Source organism: Dromiciops gliroides, chromosome 2 (assembly GCF_019393635.1).
Source record: "Dromiciops gliroides isolate mDroGli1 chromosome 2, mDroGli1.pri, whole genome shotgun sequence".
NCBI classification, from domain to species: Eukaryota; Metazoa; Chordata; class Mammalia; order Microbiotheria; family Microbiotheriidae; genus Dromiciops; species Dromiciops gliroides.
In genome coordinates, this window is record NC_057862.1 from 191,248,175 (window position 1) to 191,265,904 (window position 17,730).

The following is a 17,730-nucleotide window of genomic DNA, read 5'->3' on the forward strand; positions in this document are numbered from 1 at the left end:
AAAACAACAAAAAAAAGACCCACAAGCAAACAAAAAAACCACCAGGGTTTTTTGACCAGAGTGCAAATATGTTAATTCCATTATGCTAAAGGAAAATCTAGAAAGCAACGGGGGGGGGGGGGGGGGGGGCCTCGAGGCAGGGAGTGAGGGGTAAGGGAATACCTCAGGATTCTACAAACCAAGCCTGTGCATATTTGCTGTCCTTTGACAGATGCCTGCTTGGAATACTTTCCTTCCAGTAATCTATGACCTACTTTCAAAATAACTCAAAACACACATCTTCTCTGAAGTAGTCCTTTCACTCAACCTACTAATTCAAATCAAAGAACCATCCGTTTGCCACCTATATTTATACTTGCTGATTTATACAGCTTTGGGTCCTTTTCTGTTTGTTCTGAGTACTACATTGGATTGTAGGAACCCCAAGGGCAAGAGCTATTTGTGTGTATATGTATATATATATATATGTATACATATATACATATGTGATATCTCCCCATAGCATCTATTATGGTACTCAGTAGAAAAAAAATGAGTGTTCAATAAATGTTGCAGACTGATACTGACTGACTTATCTACAGGTCTGCTTATCACTGCTATTGCAGCCTGCTTTTCAGGCAGAGAAGCCTGGATTCTTCCTAAGAACTGTTTGCTTCTGTCATCTTGCTCTAAAGAGATAATCACCCAACCAGCAGCATGCCTAGGGCATAAAATCAGGTTAGCTGGCAGAGGAAAAGTCTGACATTTTACTCTAGATGTGAAAGCTGTTACCTGTAGGTGCTCAATAAATACTTGTTGAACGAATGAAACCTACTCAGAAACTGTCAAGAGAACTTAACTCCAGCACTTTTGCTAGAAGATCATGGGGGAACAGAAGCAATCTCTTTGGAGTCTCTTTCATACATTTTTGAAGGGGTAGGGAGTTTGATGTCTACATGAAAGGCCCCCTCCAGCTGTAAAATTCTATGAGTCCATGCTTCCTTGATCTCTTAGCCAGTCTCCAAGGTTCCTGCCATCTCTAAAATTCTGATTACAGCACATGATTCCTCAATCTAGGGGCAGTTGGGTGGTGAAGTGGATAGAGCACTGGCCCTGGATTCAGGAGGACCTGAGTTCAAATCCAGCCTCTGACACTTGATACTTACTTGCTGTGTGACCCTGGGCAAGTCACTCAACCCCAATTGCCTTAAAACATCCGAGGCCATCTACACACACACACACACACACACACACATCTTGCCACTGGACCCAGATGGCTCTGGAGGAGACAGTGAGGTTGGTGACTTTGCACAGCCCTCCCTCACTTAAATCCAATTCACTGCAAGTCATGACATCACCAATGTCATGGTGTCTTCTGAGAATGAAGGACAAACAACAGCATTAATCAGGCTACTCAGTCGTTTCAAAGTGTGAAATGTCATTAACCTGGGAGTTAAGCCCTAGGAAGTATCTCAAGACCTTCAGGCCAATTTCAAGAATTTTAAGAAGCAGCTGAAAATTAACAGGTTCTTTGAACATTTATTACAGATTCTAATCAAATGACAGACCTTCCTTATGTTCAGTGTGAAAGAGATTGTTGATTCACCTTGGTCCTTTGAACCACACCCACCCATATTTTTGATGGGACTAGTCATTTCAACAAGCTTTTATTAAGCAGTCTGGTTGGTTGTTTAAAAAAAAAAATCCACTACACAGTGACCCAGTCCTTAACTCCATTTCAAATAGGTTCATCCTCAACACACATTTATTTTATGAAGCACCAACTATCTGTAAGGCACTCTATTAAATGTCTGAAGCAGGACATCATATATATAGTCATTAGTAGCATCTTGTATAGTCCTTGTCATCACAAAGCACTGGGGATACAAAGAAAGGCAAACACTGATCTCTGCCCTCAAGGAGCTTACAATCTAATGATGAAGGGGAAAATTTTCAAACAAGACATACACAGGATAAATTGGAGAGAACATACAGGATAAATCAGAGGGAAGGTAAAACTGAAACCTAGTTACTCTCTGACTTTCTGCCTCTGCATGACAGAAGTGATCTATCTCTGTGTTCTTAAAGTACTATATAATGGGCAGGAATGCTATACCTTTTCTTTATCCAATTCTGGAGGGAAATCATCTGCTGTGCCTCTTATTTTAAATCTCTTTGGATATTGCTTAAGAATGATGTAGATCAATAAATTATTATGCACTTAGTAATGGTTATTTATCATTGATTAAAATTATATTGAGGGAGGGGAGGGGGGAAGGAGGGATAGAATTTGGAACTCAACACTTTAAATGAAAAATGTTTTTTGTTTTTTTAATTGTAGAAAGGCATGACACAGTGGATAAAGAACCTGACCTTCAAGCCCTTCAGTACTGGTTTTGAGCCCTGCCTATGACAAATACTGTGTGACCCTGGGAAAGTAACTTAACTCTCAGTGTTCTAGGCAACCTTCTAAAACTATATGTCACAGAACCAACTTGGATTGGTAGGGCTTGTTTCTTTGGGGTAGGGGATGGAAGTGATCGAGGTATACCAACAAAATCGGAAGTCCTATCCTTTGCTATGTGGCAAGCACTGTGCTTAAGGGCCAAAGATGCAAAGAAGGGCAAAACCAATCACATTCTAATGGAAGAGACAACATGTATATAAATAAATCCATACAAGATACACATGGAATAGATGGAAGGTAAATTTAGAGGGGAGGGCTCTCACATCTGAGGGAAGAGGGTGCTAGAGATGTGGACTGAGAAGGAAACCAAGAATTCTAAGAGGTGGAGGTGAGGAGGGATAGCAATGCAGAAATGGGAAATAGCCAGTAACAAAGGCAAAGAGATGAGAGACTAAGTGATATGTGTGAAGAATAATAAGGAGCCCACTAAAGCTGGATCACTGAGTAGAGGGCAGTAGAGTTTAAGAAGATTGGAAAGGGAGGAGGAGATCAAGTCTGTGAAGAGCTTTAAATGCAAAACAAGAGACTTTATCTTGGAGAGAATAGGGATGCTGGGAAGGAACAGGGAGGGTTTATTGGATGCTGAATGTTTGGTCAAATCAAATTGTAAAGATTTAACCTTCAAGTCCATTTTGGTATAGATTTGGCATATTATCATATTAGACTATAATAATTTGTATAGTGTTTTTCTTTTTTCAAGCATGCCTACATCTGTATCTCACCTAATCTTCACAACAGCCCTATGAATCATAAAGTTCCCCTACTTTTATATGCATCTGATAAATAAGAAAACTGAGGCACAGAAATGTTAACTGACTTTTTTCTTAAAAAAAAAATCATTTATGGGGCAGCTAGGTGGCGAAGTGGATAAAGCACTGGCCCTGGAATCAGGAGGACCTAAGTTCAAATCTGACCTCAGACACTAGACGCTTACTAGCTGTGTGACCCTGGGCAAGTCACTTAACCCTCATTGCCCTAAAAAATAAAAAATAAATCATTTATTTATTTTTAACATTCATTTTGAGTTCAAAATTCTCTCTCTTCAGCCCATCTTCCACCCATTGAGAAGACAAACAATGACAGTCATAATGTAAATATGGTGCCCAATTTGATACCCATTATCATCCAAAAGTGAAATCATACGAAACATTTCCATATTAGCAATGTTGCAAAAAAGCAAGAAAAATAAAGTGAAAACCTGACTAATTTGGAAATGTTTTGCATGACTACACATGTATAACTTATATTGAATTGTTTAAGTTCTTAATGAGGGGAGAGGGAGGGAGGAAGAACATTTGGAACACATGTATTTTGGGGAAAAATAGAATTCTAAAGAAAATGGAAAAAAAGAAAAAGAAAGTGAAAAAGTATGCTTCAATCTGCACTCAATTCATCAATTCTCTCTCTGAAGTCTTTTGAAATTGTCTTGTATCGTTGTATTCATCAGAGTAGCTAAGTCTTTCACTGTTGATCATGGTTACAATGTTGTTGTTACTCTGTACATTGTTCTCCTGGTTCTGTTCACTGCACTTTCCATCAATCTTCACAGGTTTTTCTGAAACCATCCCCATCATCATTTCTTATAGCACAATAGTATTCCATTACACTCATATACCACAACTTATTCAGCCATTCCCCCAATTGCTAGGTACCCCCTCAATTCCCAGTTCTTTGCCAGAACAAAAAGAGCTGCTATATTTTTGTATATATAAATCCTTTTCCCGTTTTCTTTGCTCTCTTTAGGGTACACAACTAGTGGTGGAATTGCTAGGTTAGAGGGTATGCCTTTTGATAGCCCTTTGAGCATAGTTCCAAATTGTTCTCCAGAATGTTTGGACCAGTTCACAGTTCCACTAATGGCACATTAGTGTACCTATATTTTCACATCCCCTCCATTAATTAACTTTTTTTTTCCCGGGGCAATGAGGGTTGTGACTTGCCCAGGGTCACACAGTTAGTACCTGTCAAGTGTCTGAGGCCTGATTTGAACTCAGGTCCTCCAGAATCCAGGGCCAGTGCTCTATCCACTAGCTGCCCCTCATTAATTGACTTTTAAAAGTGATCTAGTTTGGGGCAGCTAGATGGCGCAGTGGTTAAAGCACTGGCCCTGAATTCAGGAGTACCTGAGTTCAAATCCGGCCTCAGACACTTGACACTTACTAGCTGTGTGACCCTGGGCAAGTCACTTAACCCCCATTGCCTGCAAAAAACCAAAACCAAAAAAAAAAAAAAAGTGATCTAGTTTGGGGGCAGCTAGGTGGCGCAGTGGATAGAGCACCAGCCCTGGATTCAGAAAGACCTGAGTTCAAATCCGGCCTCAGACGCTTAACACTTACTAGCTGGCAAGTCACTTAAACCCAATTGCCTCCCCCCCTCCCCCCAAAAAAGTGAACTAGTTCCCCATCACATTACTTTGAAGACATGAAAGACCCATGGCTATGGAAGATGTCATACATTTTCAAACTTTTCCAATATATCGATAGGTTCTACTTATTTTTTCTTCATTCCTCTTTCTTTTTTTAAACAATATTTTCCCATCACATGAAAAGAATTAACTTTTAAAAAACATTTTGAGTTCCAAACTTTCTCCTTCCTTCCCTTACCCCCCTCTCTGTGAGACAGTAAGCAATTTGATATAGGTTATAAATGTGCAATCATGTGAAACATATTTCCATATTAGTCGTGTTGTAAAAGAAGATACAGTCCCAAAGGGGTAGAAAAGGCAGCAAAAAAAAAAAAAGTGAAAAATAGTATGCTTTGATCTGCATTCAGACTCCATTCATATTTTCTCTGGATAGCATTTTTCATCATGAGTCCTTTGGAATTGTCTTGGATCATTGTATTGCTGAGAATAGCTAAGTCTTTCAAAGCTGACCATCATATGATATTGCTGTTACTGTGTATAATAGTCTCCTGGTTCTGCTCACTTCACTTCCATCAGTTCATGAAAGTCTTTCAAGGTTTTCTGAAATCTGCCTGTTCATCATTTCTTATAGCACAATAGTATCCCATTACATTCATAGACCACAACTTGTTCAACCATTCCCCAATTGATGGGCATCCCCTCAATTTCCATGTGAATTTCAATTCTTTACCACTACAAAAAGAGCTGTTATAAATATTTTTGTACATACAGGTCCCTTTTCCATTTTCTTTTTTGTCTTTGGGATACAGACCTAGTAGTGATATTCCTATGTCAAAGGGTTTTTTTTTTCCCCTCACAGTTTTATAGCCCTTTGGACGTTGTTACAAACTGTTCTCCAGAATGTTTGGACCAGTTCACAGTTCCACCAACAGCATGTTAGTTTACCTATATTTCCACATCCCCTCCATTAAATGACTTTTAAAAGTGAACTAGGTAGGACAGCAAGATGGCGAAGCGAATGAAGCACCGACCCTGGAATCAGGAGGACCTGAGTTCAAATCCACCTCAGAGACTTGACACTTACTAGCTGTGTGACCGTGGGCAAGTCACTTAACCCTCACTGCCCCGCAAAAAAAAAAAAAAAGTGAACCAGTTTCCCATTCCATTCCTTTGAAGAGGTGAGACCCATGGCTATGGAACATGCCAAACATTTTCAGGATTTTCCAATATATTGATAGCTGTTTTTTCTTTCTCTTCCTCTTTTTCTTTGAAAATATTTGTTGTAAGGGATGGAATACTGGGAGAAATAGATATGTAAAAAACACAAAAGGTATCAATATTTTTTTTTAAGTTAAGTAGCTGTGGGGAGCAATATTACTCTGCAATCACAAAATACCAGCACTGCTTAACACTTTAGCAGCCCATGTCCTAGCGACTTCCTATGTTCCTCCCTTAGTTGACGCAACTTTCTCTTTACGTCTTTGCGCCTGCGACAACTTTCCTCGAGGCCTTCGCATTCGGCCGTAGTGATTGGTCGGTGCCTGGTTTGCGTCATCTTCTTGCGCCTCTAGAGAACAGGCGTCCCCCACGTGGGCGAGCGGTCTCCGGGCTATGTTGCTGGGAGGTTCCGGGGTTCTAGTTTCCCTCCTTTCCGCAGCTCGACCCACGCTGCGGAGACTCACCTTTTGTGGCTGCAGATTGATAATGGCAAGCGGCGGGTGCGAGGCTCCTAATCGGGAGGGCCGAGACTCCGGTTGCCCGGAGGAGCCGCAGAAGCAGCAGCTTCGGGGCGGTGCTAAGCCTTACGGAGAGCAGCAGCCCCCAGCCAGGGAGAAGGAGCAGGCGCCAGTTCCAGCCTTGGCCCCAACCTCGGGCGGTCGGAAGAAGCGGCGGGGCCGGATCGGAGAGCGCTTCGTGCCGCCCCCGAAGAAGCGGCGGGCCGGGGTCAGCTTCAGCGACCAGCATTTCGCCGAGACTAACTATTATTTTGAGGGCGGGCTGCGCAAGGTGCGGCCTTACTACTTCGACTTCCAGACCTACTGTAAGGGCCGCTGGGTGGGCCGCAGTTTGCTCCACGTCTACAGTACCGAGTTTCGCGCCCACCCCCTCTCCTATTACGAGGCGGCTGCCAAGGCCGGCCGCCTGCGCCTCAACGAGCAGCCAGTGCGAGACCTCGGCGTTATTCTTAAGGTGGGGACCCCTTGGAGATTAGGGGGAGACGTCCAGTACTAACACAAACGCCCCCCCCCAAAAAAAGTTTTCCCATAGTTCCATCCCGTGATCTCCGTAGGGCGCTCACGCGTGGCGCCAGTGGGTAGAACGCTCGGGAAGACCCGAGTTCAAATGCAGCCTCAGACATTTATCAAGCATTGTGTCCCCTGAACAAGCCCCTTAACCTGTCAGCATCACTTTTCCTCATCTATATGATGGGGATAATAATAGCAGCGACCTCCCAGAGTGGTGTTTATGAGGATAAAATGAGACAATATTTGCAAAGCACTATGTAGATCCTGTTACTAGTATTATTACTGTTTATCCTTATATACTTTTCCTGTTTCAATGGGAACATGTCTTGTGTTCTAGTTAGATGGCAGACTCCTTAAGAAAAGTGGCATGGGGGCAGCTAGGTGGTGCAGTGGATAAAGCACCGGCCTTGGATTCAGGAGGACCTGAGTTCAAATGCGGCCTCAGACACTTGACACTAGCTGTGTGACCCTGGGCAAGTCACTTAACCCCCATTGCCCAGCAAAAATAAAATCCAGTAATTAAAAGAAAAAGAACATTGGCATGTTCTTAATTAGCAGAGGCAATTTGCTTAATTAGGTTAGGGAAGTAGTTAACTTGATGTCTTAGAGAGCTCTTGTCCCTCACCTGGGTTCCACAGACTCCCAAAGGACAGAAATAGACAGATTGTTGCTACTTTCCTAGTTCTTTTTTGGATCCTGTTTTCCTTTCCAGTCAAGTCATGAAGCACTGGATGCCATGTTCTAATAATGAAGACCTAATTAAGGCTAAATAGTTGGAAAATGTCCTCATGGACTTTACATGACAACTTCCTGCCAGCAAACTCTAGCATCAGTAATAACCTTCTCGTGAGTTTTTAAGTGACACCTTTCTGTATCATTTGACACTGTTGAACATCTGCTCCCTGACACTCTAATCACCTGTCCATAATACTACTGTCTCCTGGCTCTCTCCTTCCCTTTCTGCTCATTCTTTTGAGATCTGTTTATTGTCCACGCTTGCTTTAAGAGTAGTTGGGGGGGCAGCTAGGTGAGGCAGTGGATAAAACACTGGCCTTGGATTCAGGAGGACCTGAGTTCAAATCCAGACTCAGACACTTGCCCCTAAAAAAAATTAAAAAAAAAAAAAGAGTAGTTGGGTATACCCCTATTCTCTGTCCTCAGGATCTCCTTTCTCTTCTCTGTTTTCCCATTCTTGACAGTCTCTTTTATTCCATTGACTTAAATTATGATCACTGTTTGAGAAACTCCTAAATTTGTGTTTACAGATGACCTCCATTCCTTGCTGGACATTCACTTCAATCTCATGCTGACCCTTTAAATGTAATACCACCAAACAGAACGTCATCTCCCACCCTTCCCCTAAACCTGCTTTCCCCTCCCAATCTCCCTATTTCTGTCAGTGGTACAACCAGTAATGTAGGCTCAACACATCAGTCTTCTTAAACTCTTCTTTCTCACTTCATACATCTAATTAGTGGCCAGGTTTTTTTTGATTTTATCACCAACATTTATCCTTTCCCTTCTGCTCCTACCTTATTAGCACCTACGAGTTAATAGATTAACTCCAGTCTCTCCTTTACATCAATGCCAAAGTAATTTTCCTAATATGCAGGTCTGATCCTGCTCAAAGACCTTCCCCATTATCTACAGGATAAATTATGAACTCCTTTTTCCTGGCACATAAGGCTCTCATGATCTGCCTCCAATCTACCTTTCCAGCTTTACTTCACATTACTTCTCTTTCATATGTACTGTACTGTTAGTTATTTTTTTCCTCTCTCTGTATATTGATATACAATGTCTTCCTGCATGAAGTTGCTTCTTATATCTCTGTCTGTTGAAATCCTTCCCTTCCTTTATGGACCCGTTCAAATGCTGCCACTCCTTCTGTGAAGTCTTCCCTGACACCCCCAGCTTGGAGTAGTCCCCTGCCCTCCAGACTTCTCTGCTCTCCTAAGTATTTATTTACTATATTTACTAATAATATTTATTATAACTTTCTGTATAGATCTCATTATCTAACTATGTTGTAAATGTCTTAAGTGCAAGAAGTATTTCTTCCAACTCTTATCTTTCAAACACTTAGATACCTGAAACTGCATACATCTGATTTGCTCACTACCTAAGTTCAGGCCTCATCTCGGGGATGTGTGGGACTCATTGATCCCCCAGAATGGGGACTGCAGTTATTCCACATGATCAAGGCATTCTCAATAAGTGGTTGGTTATAAACCTCCCTCATTTTCAAATGTTTTATTAAATATCACTGTCACTTTCTACCTTCTCATTTCCTCCTTCCCCATAAGAACCCTTGTTTTGTTTAAAAAAAAAAAAAGGCATTCAAGCAAAACAAGTCAACATATTAACCATGCCTTATGTTCCACCAAGGGAGTATAAGCTCTCTGAGAGCTGACATTTCCTCCTTTTAATTTTGTATGTCCAGCACCAGTCAGTTCTCTGAACATTGTAGTTGCTCAATAAATGTTTGGGTCCCTAGGTGGCACAATGGATAGAGGGCTGGGCCTGGAGTCAAGAAGATCTGAGTTCAAATTCAGCCTTAAGCAATTTAAATTATGTGACCCTGGGCAAATCACTTCACCCTTTTTGCTTTAGTTTCTACATCTGTAAAATGAGCTGGAGAAGGAAATGGCAAACCGCTCTACTCCAGTATCTTTGTCAAGAAAACGCCAAATGGGTCAAAAAGAGTCGTACTGAAAGGCTAAACAGCAACAAATAATGTTGAGTGAACAGTATGAAGAATTAATTCCCTTTGAGATTTAGGAACTATGATCAGTTTCGGTGTCTTCACAGTTTCAGAGGACTGATGATGAAGCATACTTCTTGGCAGAATGGTAGTAGGTAGTACACTATAGGTTTGGAATAAGCATACATTTTCAGATATCAATCAGTCTTGCCTTTACGAAACATCTGACATGTGCCAGGCCCTTTGATAGATGCTGGGGATACGAAGAGAAAACATGAAACAATCCTTGACCTCAAGGAGTTTATATTCTATTGGGAGCATGTGAAAAATGATCAGAATGTAAGATTTGATTTGCTTGAATGACTTTGTTACTAGGAAAGGTCTTGGGAAATAAAAGGGCAAGAAGTCATTGAGAAGTGAGTAATGTGTAAAAAAAAAATTTAAAAGAGCAACAACAAAGCATTTTTTAAAAGAAAAACAAAACAACCCTTGAGAGAGGGTTTGGGGGCAGCTAGGTGGCGCAGTGGATAGAGTACTGGCCCTGGAGTCAGGAGTACCCGAGTTCAAATCTGGCCTCAGACACTTAACACTTACTAGCTGTGTGACCCTGGGCAAGTCACTCAACCCCAATTGCCTATCTAAAAAAAAAAAAAGAGAGAGAGGGTTTGGCATGGTAGGAAAGTTCTGAACTTGACATTGAGAAGACCTCGATCTGAATACTACCTCAGGCATTTACTGGTTCTGTGACCCCAGCCAAGTCCTTTAATCATTAGTCTCCTGTAAAATGAAAGGGTTGGACTCCAGGACTTCTAATGTCATTCTGACACTAACTCTACCTATGATCCTGTCTCCTGAATGGCAGTAAACTACTCTTGTGTACCTACCACTCTGCTTCTTTCCCACACGGGTTGGGTGAAGGTTTGCCAGATGTTGTATTGACTCAGCTATATGTCTGTCTCTGGCAGGACAATGACTTCCTCCGCAACACCGTCCACCGGCATGAGCCCCCGGTGACAGCAGAGCCCATCCGTCTGCTGGCCGAGGATGATGAAGTCGTGGTTGTAGACAAGCCCTCCTCTATGCCTGTTCACCCTTGTGGTCGCTTCCGCCATAACACTGTCATCTTCATCCTGGGCAAGGATCACCAGCTTAAGGAGCTGCATCCGCTGCACAGGCTAGACCGACTCACATCAGGGGTGCTTATGTTCGCCAAGACAGCTGCTGTCTCTGAGCGGATCCACGAGCAAGTTAGAGATCGGCAGGTAAGTCGAGTGGGCTCTGGATGGGCAAGGCCCTTTCCACTTGTGCTCTTCTTGAAGGCCAAGTGTAAGTTGAGCCCAGGAATGCTCAGTGTTGGGAAGGGAATCATTGAAGTCTAAATCTGGAAGGACTTCTCAAGTTACCCAGTCTAGGTCAGGCCCTGAAATCTTGACATTGTATGTTTTCAAAGGGCTCAGGGATACAGATCACAGGCCTATAAAGATTTAGAGCTGGAAGGAACCTCAGAGGGCTTTTAGCCCCTGATTTTCAGATAAGGAGACTAAGGTTCATAGGAAGGAGTCAAGTGACTTGCTTGACATCACAGAGGAAGAAGGAGCAGATTACAAAACCTTTAGTAGGGGGCACCTAGGTGGTGTGGTGGATAAAGCACCAGCCCTGGATTCAGGAATACCTGAGTTCAAATCTGGCCTCAGACACTTGACACTTACTAGTTGTGTGACCTTGGGCAAGTCACTTAAGCCTCATTGCCCTGGGGGAAAAAAAAACCAAACAAACCTTTAGTAGCCTGTTGATCTGAACTCAGTACTTTCTTGGTCCCCGAGAAGAGATAAGAAAACATACCTCATTCCCTTCTTTGCAAAAGTGGAGGACTGTGGATGTGAAACATCATATATACTGTCAGATTCAGTTGATAGGTTGCTTAATTCTATTGTCATACTTTTTTTTCTCTTCATAACAAAGTAACAAAGAAATGTTACAAGTGTTTTGCTTGCTAGATAATGATGATAGTTGCTAATGGAGCAGGAAGAAGGATTATACTTTGAAGTAAAGGGGATGTAAAAACAAGATAGCAATAAAATTAAACATTTTTCTTTTGGGGAGGTAATTGTGTGTGTGTGTGTGTGTGTGTGTGTGTGTGTGTGTGTGTGTGTGTGTGTGTGTGTGTGTGGCAATTGGGGTTAAGTGACTTGCCCAGGGTCACATGGCTAGTAAGTGTCAGGTGCCTGAGGTCAAATTTGAACTCAGGTCCTCCTGACTCCAGGGCCGGTGTTCTATCCACTGCGCCACCTAGCTGCCCCAAACATTTTTCTTTAACATATTTTTAACATTTTAAAAAAAATTTGTGTTTCAAATTCCCTCCCTCCAGTCCTTCCCCCCCCATTGAGAAGGCAAACAATATATCAACTATACATGTGAAGTTATGCAAAACATATCTCCATATTAGCCATGATTCGAAAGAAAAAAATCAAGAAAAATAAAGTGAGAAAAGTATGCTTCAGTATGCACTTAAGAGTTCATCAGTTCTCCCTCTGGAGGTAAAAAGCATTTTTCAATATGAGTCCTTCAGAATTGTCTTGGATCACTGTCTTATCAGAGTAGCTAAGTAAAACTTTTTTTTTTTAATGTGTTAAGGGACAGAGGAATAGTTGCTAAGATTTAAAGGAGATGCCCTGTAAGAAGAGAAGGGAAGCTTGGACACAGAAAACTCCACAGTGGTGGTTGGAATCTTGGGACTGCTGAATCAGGATGTGGGAATATTTGGAGGTGATGATCTCAAGAGCTGGAGCTTTTTTGCTAACTTTGCCTTCTTTTCTGTAGCTGGAGAAAGAATATGTGTGCCGGGTGGAAGGAGAGTTCCCTGCTGAAGAAGTCACCTGCAAGGAGCCCATCTTGGTGGTCTCCTACAAGGTGGGACTGTGCCGTGTGGACCCACGGGGCAAGCCCTGTGAAACTGTATTCCAGAGACTGAGTTACAATGGTCACTCTAGTGTGGTACGCTGCCAGCCTCTTACGGGCCGTACCCACCAAATCCGGGTACACTTGCAGTTCTTGGGCCACCCTATCGTCAATGACCCCATCTACAACACAGCGGCTTGGGGCCCTGCCCGGGGCCGAGGTGGTCATGTCCCTAAGACAGATGATGAACTGCTACGGGACCTGTTGGAGGAACACCGGGCCAAACAAAGCCTGGATGTTCTAGATCTCTTTGAAGGGGACCTACCTCCAGGTCTTAAACCCACCTCGGACCAATTTTTCAAGCAGGACTTGAAAGAGCCAACCATAACCACAGGAGATCCAGAGGAGCCAAACCGAGAAGCCCCTCTTGATTTGGACACAACAGAGCCAGCTCGTGGGGAGACAGCTGGGTCACAGCTTAAGAACAAAGAAATGGACCCTCTTTGTGAGGAATGCCGTTTGGTGAGACAAGACCCCTTGCCTCAGGAGCTGGTGATGTATCTTCATGCCCTACGCTATAAAGGGCCTGGCTTTGAGTACTCTTCCCCCATGCCTGCCTGGGCACAGGATGACTGGAAGGAAGACTGAGGGGTATGGTTCCTGGGTTGCCTTCTGTGTTGGAGGCAGGGCCACCATCCCTCACAGAGCTACTGTGGCCAGCCTTCACTTCATCAGGGGAAGTGCATGTTCTCTGTTGGTGCTCAGGAGTTAGGAAGGAGAGGTCTTAGGCTCTTTTTCAGAGCAAAGGGAAAATGATATACCTCATTTACCATCCTACCTCCAGCCAGAGTTTTGGCAACTCTTGATTCTGAAAATGTTTCTTCCCAATGTCTCTTTTTTGAAGGTTGTTCCTTGAGCGTTCAGGTCCCATACCCTGTGGCTATACCTAGATGTTTTCAGCCTTCCTTGCTGTGCAAGCAGAGGTTTTTCTCCCTCCTGCAGAAAGTTTGTGTCCCTTCCACTGTGATTTGGTTCCTGTTTCTCAAGGTATATGTAGTATAGCAACTAGGTTTGTGAAATGCTATTTTAGTCAGGCAGGAAATATTTTTAAAATGCATTCTGCTTTTTATATCCTTTCCCAATTGTGTGTCCTTCTGTCCCCTGTCACCCTCATCCCCAACAAAGAAACCGTTAAGCATAACTGCAAATGACAAATAAAAGTGCCCAGGCCCTACCTTCTCCACTAAGAGGAGATATCGTGAGCATAGTCATCAGGAGCCAACATTGATCATTGTATGTGATGTAAGTTCTGTTGATGTTTACAGTAACATAACTATTGCATATGTGGTTCTCCTGGTTCATACAACAGTCCCCATGAGCTCTGAATTTCTCATCGTTCTTTATGATACAGTCATATTCCACATACACCACAGTTCATCTGCTCCCTAGTCATTAGGCCCCTACTTTTGTTTCCAATTTTTTGCTGCTATAAATATTTCGTTTTGCGTGGAACCTAGGTATGTTCCCAGTAGTGGAATCATGTGGTCCAAGAGTATATAACCATGTGACAAAAAGTAGAAAAATCAGTGGATTGAAAATCAGAGGACTCAAGTTCAAATCCCTACTCTACTCATATATGATCTTGGGCTAGTCATTTAACCCTTATTGGACCTCAATTTCTTTACTCCTGTAAAATACAAGAGTTGGACTAGAGATGCCCTAAGCTCCTTTCTTAGCTCTAAATCCGTGATACTGACTTTTCTCACAAAATCCCAAATTGGTTTTCAGAATGGTTGTACCAATTCCACAGCTCCATCAACAGTGAATTATTGGCACTATTCCCATACTGACTAGTTAGCTCTAAGTATTTATTAAATATTAGTTTTGTGGGTATGAAGAGGATGATGTTTATGCCCCAGGAAGATAGGTGTTTATTTGCAAATTATGCACATGTGGGTTGCAAGTTGGGAGGGTCTGGACTGCTAGCTTGAGGTGGGTGTTGGCTAAGTATTAGCATTTATTTTGATACCTTAAGAATCCTTAATTTCATCAGCGGTGGGCCATCCTTCACTAATGCAGATTGCAGCCACTCACCAACAGTGAGTGGCTTCAAGTTGGCAAAGCAAAAAAATAAAATAAAATTCATCCTCCCAGGTGCTCCACCTCCTGCTGATGAGCCTCTTGGCGATTAGGTAGGCAAGCATTTATTAAACCTCTAATAACAGTTATTACCTAGCAAGACCTGCCAGATCTGGCTTATACTTTCTTAGCACAGCCTTTGGGAGCCTAAGACCACCTCAGCAGCACAATTCAGCAAGCACCAGGAGATTGCCACCACCCTATCTCAATCCTTTAACAATTGTAGTCAGAAGAGGTGGTCAGGCCACATGCAGCCCACAATGCTCCGGAGTACAGCCTGAACCAGATTAAAATATGATTGGGAAATATTTAGCAAAATTAATTAAAATGCAGTAAAACCTAGATAACGTCAGTATATGAATTTCTATGCCAGTATGTGGCCTACAGGGTTTAGTGGGCTCCATTTCTATTTGAGTCTAACACTATTGAACTGGACTATTAATTAGATCATTTGGTTTCCCTTCTTCCAAACTCTTCCTAAAATTCATCCAAAATAATCTATCTCCCTACAACATAGATCTGACTAGGTCATTTCCCTACTCAAGAGCCTTTCCTGGCTCTCCATTACCTGTGGCATAAAATGCAAATAATCTTGACATTTAAGACCCTCCAAGATGTGGGTCTTACCAGTATTTTGAGCCTTATATCACATGATTCCCCTTCACACAGTACCTTCCAGCCAAATTGCAATGCCAGCTGTTCCCTAAACTCTCCTGCCTGCTTATGTTCTCCTAAGCCATTCCCTATGTCTAGAACTCTCTCCTTTCTGCCTGTCAGAATCCCTACCTTCAAGGCCTGTCTTTAGTGCTAGTAACCCCGTAGAGCCATTGCTGTCTGTGATACTGAAAGCATTATACAAAGTGATGAGGGTAGAAAGACAAAATCGTCATGGAGACAACAACACATACATAGGTAAAAATAACACATGTGCCATGCAAATACAAAATAACTGGGGAGAGGGAGGAGCATTAATCTATGGGGAAAGGATATCAAAAAACCTCCATGTAGGAGGTTGTACTTGAGTCTTGAAGGAAGTTGGATTCTAAAAGGTGGTAGTCAGGAGAATGAATTCTAGGCATGGAGGACAGCTTGTGCAAATATAACAGTGGGAGATGAGAATATCATGGATGAAAACAGTGTAATGTGGAACCTAGTGAGTGAAGGGGAATAATAGAAATCTGGAAAGTTTAACCTATAAAGTCAGACTGTGTGTGGGAGGGGGAGGTTCAATGTGTAAAAAGTAGGGAACTTCTGATGGTTCTTAAGGAGAGGAGTGATACGGTCAGACCTGTGCTTTACAAAGATTATCTTGGCAGTTGTGTGGAAATTTAATTTGGAGAGGAGAGATTTCAAGCAAGTAAGGCAGTGAGGAAAGCAAAAGCCTGCTGGCGGGTCTGTTTGCCTCAAGTCTTTGTCCCAGCCAAGTCCTCTTCCAAAGTGTGATTTTTCTAAAGTTCCAGTTCAACCATATCACCTCCCTATTCAGTAAGCTCCAGTGGCTTCCTGTTGCCCTCAAGGTCAAATAGAAACTCCTCTGCTTGGTGTTCAGAACCTTTCATAACCTACCACCAACCTCCGCCTTTCCAGTCTTCTTTCACTTTATTCCCCAGTACATACCCTTCAATCTAGTGACGGGCCTGGCTGTTTCACAAACAAGATACTCCATCTCTCAACTTCAGGGGTTCTCCCTGGCTGTGCCCTATTCCTGGAATTCTCTCCATCCTCTGTTCTGACTATTGACCTCCCAACTAAAATCCTACTTCTACTAGAAGACTTTGATATCCCCTCTTAATTCTAGTACTCTATTAATTATCTCCTCTTGGGCAGCTAGGTGGCTCAGTGGATAGAGCACCAGCCCTTGATTCAGGAGGACCTGAGTTCAAATCCAGCCTCAGACACTTGACACTTACTAGCTGTGTGACCCTGGGCAAGTCACTTAACCCTCATTGCCCCACAAATAAATGAATGAATGAATAACTAAATAAATAAATGATCTCCTGTTTATCCTGCATGTAGCTTGTTTGTCTATATCTGTTTTCATGTTGTCTCCCACGTTACACTGTCAGCTCCCTGAAGGCAGGGACTGTTATTTGCCTCTCTGTATCCGCAGCACTTGGCACAGTGCCTGGCACACAGTCGGGCACTTTAAAGAAATGTTGATCGGGGCGGCTAGGTGGCGCAGTGGATAGAGCACCGGCCCTGGAGTCAGGAGTACCTGAGTTCAAATCCGGCCTCAGACACTTAGCACTTACTAGCTGTGTGACCCTGGGCAAGTCACTTAACCCCAATTGCCTGACTAAAAAAAATTAAAAAAAAAAAAAAAAGAAATGTTGATCAATCGAGGCATTTGCAGTAATCCAAGTGAGGTGCAGAGGGTCCAAAGTAGGTAGTAGTATGTAACTAGAGAGAAGGGGGCAGGTGCATGCTACCTTGAAAAATAGAATGGATGTGTCCTGACACCTAATTGTAGGGTGCACCGGCCCTGGATTCAGGAGGACCTGAGTTCAGATCCGGTTCAGACATTTGACACTAGCTGTGTGATCCTTGGCAAGTCACTTAATCCTCATTGCCCTGCCAAAAAAAAAAAAAAAGAAAGAAAATGACTCCAAGTTTGCCACCCTGGGTGACAGAATGGTGAGTACACTGTACATTGAACTCCCCGCTGATTCCTTAAAATTATTATTATTACTACAGCGCAATGGGGGGTTAAACTACTTGCCCAGGGTCACACAGCTAGTAAATGTCAAGTGTCTGAGGCTGGATTTGAACTCAGGTCCTCCTCAATCCAGAGCCGATGCTTTATCCACTGTGCCACCTAGCTGCCCCCTGATCCCTTAAAATTATATATTTACTCTTCTTAAAATTTTATATTATCTGTATATCCTTCCTGTCCTGCCATTAATATGTAAGCCTGATGGCAAGAAATGTTTTA

General features: G+C 42.7%; 1 protein-coding gene across 1 annotated transcript; it reads left to right on the forward strand.

Moving 5' to 3' along the window:
• Nucleotides 1-6,396: 6,396 nt before the first annotated feature.
• Nucleotides 6,397-17,446, forward strand: RPUSD2 (RNA pseudouridine synthase domain containing 2). The gene is made up of 3 exons (XM_043990236.1): nucleotides 6,397-7,001; nucleotides 10,727-11,023; nucleotides 12,582-17,446. Exons 1-3 carry the CDS (start codon nucleotides 6,423-6,425, stop codon nucleotides 13,305-13,307), a joined length of 1,602 nt encoding a protein of 533 aa, XP_043846171.1. The 5' UTR covers nucleotides 6,397-6,422; the 3' UTR covers nucleotides 13,308-17,446.
• The last annotated feature ends 284 nt before the right edge of the window (nucleotides 17,447-17,730 follow it).